Source organism: Physella acuta, unplaced genomic scaffold (assembly GCF_028476545.2).
Source record: "Physella acuta isolate Inbredline_101_S28 unplaced genomic scaffold, ASM2847654v3 ptg000079l, whole genome shotgun sequence".
NCBI lineage: Eukaryota > Metazoa > Mollusca > Gastropoda > Physidae > Physella > Physella acuta.
Genome location: NW_026731599.1, coordinates 2246481 through 2252755, shown reverse-complemented (window position 1 = coordinate 2252755; position 6275 = coordinate 2246481). Strand labels below are relative to the sequence as shown.

At 41.7% G+C, this 6275-nt stretch overlaps 1 protein-coding gene across 1 annotated transcript; it reads right to left on the bottom strand.

Moving 5' to 3' along the window:
- Positions 1–1015: 1015 nt before the first annotated feature.
- LOC131956884 (uncharacterized) lies at positions 1016–5467 on the bottom strand. Its single transcript, XM_059321507.1, has 2 exons — positions 5369–5467; positions 1016–2151 (listed from the first exon to the last, which is right to left on the bottom strand). Exon 2 carries the CDS (start codon positions 2137–2139, stop codon positions 1144–1146), a length of 996 nt encoding a protein of 331 aa, XP_059177490.1. The 5' UTR covers positions 2140–2151; positions 5369–5467; the 3' UTR covers positions 1016–1143.
- Positions 5468–6275: the final 808 nt, after the last annotated feature.

Genomic DNA, 6275 nt, shown 5'->3' with positions numbered 1-6275 from the left:
GGGGGGGGGGGGGGTAAAAAAATTTCGGGGGGGGGGGGGGGGGGACTTTGCCCCCCCGAAGAGATACTTGGAAGAAACTCTGGCTTTTATGCAATAATGCACTAAAAAGTAGAAAATAAATTATACACTACTATTAAAATAACTATAAAGAGAAGCGTGGGTCTCTTCCTAAATATTAGTAAAGGTATCCAATAGATACTAAAGTGACCCACGCTTTTCTTTATAGTTATTTAAATAGTAGTGTATAATTTATTTTCTACTTTTTAGTGCATTAGTACATAAAAGCTTGTTATTAAAACTTTTTTTTAATGAATTTTTGTTTTGCTTTTCTCTCTGGGGTCGTCCATAAATGACGTCACACTCGTAGAGGGGAGGGGGTCCGTAATTTTGTGACTGGTGTGTGATGAGAGGGGGGGGGGGGGGGGTCAGATGGCGCGACGTCACACTTTAGCATTATAAAAAGCAATGTTAGAAAACGAATTTTAGACGTTATTTTGCGTATTAGAAAACCGTTTTAATAAATTGTAATAGGAATTGATTAAAATACTCTATTCTGACAGAGTTCAGACAAGATTTTGGAAAATATCGATGTTTAAAAAAAAATTCAACTGCAATTTTGAAGGGGGGGGGGGGTTGTAGGGTGAGGTCTGACGTCATTTTAGGGGGGGGGGGTCTGGCTTTTTGTGATGACGTGTGACGGAGGGGAGGGGGGAGATAAAAATCTTCAAAAAAAGCGTGACGTCATTTATGGATGACCCCTCAAGTATACAGAACTTAGAGGTCTGTAGATATACCCCCACCCCAAAAAAAAAAAAAAAAAACAAAACAACAACGACGAACGGGCGCCTGATCCAGGTAGGGTTTTCGATTCTGGCCTTGATATTTTGACGCCTGGACAAAAATCTGAGACTCAAACACAAGAGTTGGTTTCACTTTTATTTGCTCGTGTTTGTTTCGTCTCACTAGTGGACTGTCGGTTGTGTTAGTCACATGACTTTTCTACTGGTCCGTCTGGTCACATGACCTTGGTCTGGTCACATGACCTGTCTACTGGTCCGTCTGGTCACATGACCTTTCTACTGGTTCGTCTGGTCACATGACCTCTGTCTGGTCACATGACCTTTGTCTGGTCACATGACCTTTCTACTGATCCGTCTGGTCACATGGTCTGCAGCTGCAGTAGAGCGGCTGGGTCAAGCTGACCACCAGACGTTTCCTGACCCTGCCCGGGCACGAGAGCTCGTAGGGCACCGTGACGAGTCTCTCGGGTGAGCAGCAGGTGCAGTGACGCAGCATGCGCGTGCTGGTCATGGTCCAGTGGGGGACTGACCTTGAGTGGCACTGACCCGAACACACGGTGGCCACCACCATTGTCGTGACACACCCCGCTAGGCTGACCTTGACCCTGTAGGTGTTCATCTGACATTTGCGCGAGGGTGGTGATATTAGGGTGCCAACAATCCCCTCCCCCAGAGGCAGCATCCGTTTGCTTAATGGCATGCTGACTTCCGGATGGAAGTCTTTCCATTCAGTCAAGACATCCGGCGGCAAGTCAGTCTCATTAGCACCTGAAGTTTCTCCAACTATTTCTGGAACTGTTTCTGGAGGTGTTTCTGATTGAAGGAGATCATCAGCTGAATCTTTATAGCTGCTAACAATGGCGTCTACATAGGGCAGTCGGCCTTGAGCATGCGCAGAAGTCATGTCCCAGTTGGCGGCGACTTGCTGTAACTTGCTGGAGTTGCTAAAGAAAAGCTGCACCACGAGACCCCGGGGACTTCTCTTTACCCGGGGACGTTTGACACTAGCGGCACCAGGCACGGTCAGGCCAGACTTGACCAGACGACCCAGAAAAGCGCGCGCTGACCTCTGGACGAGACTCGGACACATGACCTTTTGTCTGGCCGTCTGACCTCGAGATTTGTGCCAGTCTGGCAGCTCAAGGTCAGCCGTCTGGAACTTTAGGCCGCTCCCAGCCGCAATTAGCTCGTCCCTAGGAGCATTAGATGACGTCAGTTCCTTTGTAGAAGCATGTGGTGACGTCATTCCGTTTCTAGGAGCATTTGATGCCACGTGAGAAATCATAAAGGCCCATATGAAGCAGCAATTCAAACAACCAGGAGACGAAAATTGTAGCATCTTGTCAACAACCTGCAAGACAAATGGTGGAAATAACAAGACAGGTCTGGCTGTAGACAAGACAGGTCTAACCGTAGACTTGACAGGTCTAACTGTAGACATACACACACACAGACATACGGACAAGATTGCAAAACAATGTTTGTTTTTCACGATTACAATACTTTCTCTATACTTCGTATACGAGAAAGTAAAAAGCAAAAACCAATTACTGAAACTACGACTTACAAACTATCTTGTTTGGTACCCAAAACATTTTTACTAACTCATGGCATGTAGATCTATATCCTACTTCTTGGCTAACGTATCGGCGCCTAGCTCAGCGCCAAACATGTGCGAGGCGCTTTTTATTACAAGCTTTTATTTAACTCACTTCCTCGTCAGTCTGTCGTCAGTCTGTCTGTCTATATCGTAACGCCCGTGCGAAATTGCAGGCACTTCTAACTGACCGATACGGTTCGTAATTGGTACGTGGGTCAAGACATGAAAACAATGCATCGTGACATTAAATTTGACTTAATTGGTCGCCTAATTAATTTTTTATTCGTTAATTAAAATTTGGACCTAATTAGTAGGCAGTTCTATCCACACGCATCATCACGGCCGTCTTGGGCGTGGAGCGAGGGGGGGGGGGGGGGGGGGCTCTACGACAAAAGCGCGTCCTGACGTTCAATAGGCGCGCAATGGTTTTAAGTCGGGTCAACAGTCTAGTTCTTTACCACTAGACTACGCCATCCCATAATACTTTACTGAAACGTTAGCTATAAACTTGACCACAAACTGAACAGTATTAATTTCTTCGGTTAAAGAAGTGTTAAAGATTTGTGTTCTATGATATGTGTTCAGCTAATTGTGGCAATTTTTTTATTGTAACTAAAACATTAGTAAATGTGACACGTATAGTAAAACTAATCAAATTATTAAAGCAAAACTGTTTTTCAAATTGTGTATCATATATTTGTCGCTACACTATATTGTCTTAACATGCGTATAACTCGTTAATACTAAAAAGTATAAAAATAATAAATACATAAAAACGTTTTATAATTACAAGCTTTTATAAACGCACTAAAAAGAATTGCGAGGTGCTCTTTTCTTTCTAGGGAGGCCTATTCACTTCGGTTTTAAGGTCAGTCTAGTAAAGTAGGCGAATTGTTTACCTGAATAAATGTACAGTCAAAATAAACACATTCTCACACAACTTCAAGAACTTGACTAAGATTCAAGATGATCAGCCAGTACAGATGTACTAAACTTAACTAAACGAACATATACTTAAATACCTCTAATAAATTTAGTTAAAACATATAAAAACACTGGATAATAGTATAACTGCCCCCAAAAGATGAATAAGCAAGCTTCAAATAAAGAATAACAATAGTTGTTTATAATTCGATCATACAGAATCATAGCTTTTCCATCAGGTAAAACTCTGTAAATATTGTTTTTGTAATTACCAGTTAATAAGGTTGTGCGAGCAATATAAAACTTACTCAAGGGAGATAATTCAAAGTATAGGCCCTAAAAGTTTACTTTGACATTTCTTGTAAAAGCAAAAACAAGAAAACGTATATAAAACATATATATTACATAATACAAGTTCTACCAATATCACAAACACATTTAACATAGAGAAATGTACAATGGATTTCGGGCCCCTAACCAATGCCGCAAAGAAAGTACTGTACATCATGAAAGCCCGCTACTTATCTAGCGGCTTCTCGAGCAATGGACTTAGTTGGTTTTTTTTCGAAGAATTTTTACCGTCGACAGCGTGTGTTTGGTTGCAGGGGAAAAAGAACTCGGCCCCTACGATGGTTAAAAAAAATACAATTATAAATAACTTTTAAAAATATATAAATAATTTGACGACAATTTTTGAGCCATCTACTTGGTCCCCCCCTCCCCCTGCCCCATCCGCCACAGTCCACTTTGGAGGATCGGTTGAACAGTTACGTGTCTCTTACTGGCTATCAAAGGGGAGCAATGAGTCACATAAGTCATTAAAATTTGAGGTTTTGCCTATATTTTACACTACAGTTTGTGGAATGGATTATATAATGTTTGCAGAAGATCGTGGTATAGTGACTGTAACATAAAGATAAAATACCGCAGCTACAGTTTTTTTTAATAAACTAATCAGCAAGGCAAAAATACGAAAATTTTTACGGACGTCATAAATGGATGATTAAAAAAACCAATGAAAGAACAAAATTTCCGAAAGAACACACGCACGTGTCAAAAAAAAAACAACAACACACGCACTAGGCACAAAAAGAACACACGCACTAGGCACAAAAAGAACACACGCACTAGGCACAAAAAGAACACACGCACTAGGCACAACAAGAACACACGCACTAGGCACAAAAAGAACACACGCACTAGGCACAAAAAGAACACACGCACTAGGCACAACAAGAACACACGCACTAGGCACAAAAAGAACACACGCACTAGGCACAAAAAGAACACACGCACTAGGCACAAAAAGAACACACGCACTAGGCACAAAAAGAACACACGCACTAGGCACAACAAGAACACACGCACTAGGCACAAAAAGAACACACGCACTAGGCACAAAAAGAACACACGCACTAGGCACAACAAGAACACACGCACTAGGCACAAAAAGAACACACGCACTAGGCACAAAAAGAACACACGCACTAGGCACAAAAAGAACACACGCACTAGGCACAAAAAGAACACACGCACTAGGCACAACAAGAACACACGCACTAGGCACAAAAAGAACACACGCACTAGGCACAAAAAGAACACACGCACTAGGCACAACAAGAACACACGCACTAGGCACAAAAAGAGCACACGCACTAAGCACCAAAAGAACACACGCACTAGGCACAAAAAGAACACACGCACATGGCACCAAAAGAACATACGCACTAAGCACCAAAAGAACACACGTACTAGGCACAAAAAGAACACACGCACATGGCACCAAAAGAACACACGCACATGGCACCAAAAGAACACACGCACTAAGCACCAAAAGAACACACGCACTAGGCACAAAAAGAACACACGCACATGGCACCAAAAGAACACACGCACATGGTACAAAAAGAACACACGCACTAAGCACCAAAAGAACACACGCACTAAGCACCAAAAGAACACACGCACTAGGCACAAAAAGAACACACGCACTAGGCACAAAAAGAACACACGCACATGGCACCAAAAGAACACACGCACCTACCTGTAAAACGCTAGACTAGCCACCTAGTAACGAGGTGAGACTATATAGTCCACATTAAGACCAGGTGAGACTATATAATCCACCTTAAGACCAGGTGGGCGGGGTCAGTCTGAGGCTAGCTGGTAATTGCCGGCATCCAACAGGTAATTGCCGGCTTCCCGTACCGGACTTAGTCGTGTCGTCGCATAATCCTCTGCGAGAAACTTTTCTTCGTATTGAGTTCAAATTTTTTTTTATTAGAATTTTTTTTCGACAATTTTATTTTAGGTTCATGTGTTTGCTGAAGGTGTCAACATTTAATTTATTTTGATGTAACGAAACACACACACACACACACACACACACACACACACACACACACGCACACACGCCCCCCCCCACATATATATGTATGTATATGTAAGCGGTCAGGTAGTGTGTCAGTCTTTACGTTATAGCTATAGAATCTAGAACCACATGCCGTGATTTTTCTTGCCTAGCATTGTCTAAGTATTGGGGTAGGAAATAATTATGTAACGGCTTACATTTTGTGATCGCCGGCATAGTTTTTACTAATTTTACGTCATTAAAAGTACGTGAAGAAAATATTAAATGCACGCACATTGCTTAAACACATACTAAACCGACCAATGCCAAATGATATTTTCGCTTATATTAAAAATTGACACATTTTAATAATAGTAAGGTTGAAAAACTAATTAATTAAAATGTTTAATAATTTTGCCAGGGGAGGTAATTAAAAGAGAAATTCAACTCGTGCTAAATTTTGCTACTTAATTAAGTAAAAAAAAAATAAATCGTGAATGTCAATTGCGCGGACCTCCGTGACAGCTTTATTGTTGGAATACACGGCCGTTTGTTTGATAAAGCCATTTGATAAAGCGTTTGCGTTTGTGTTTACTTTTGT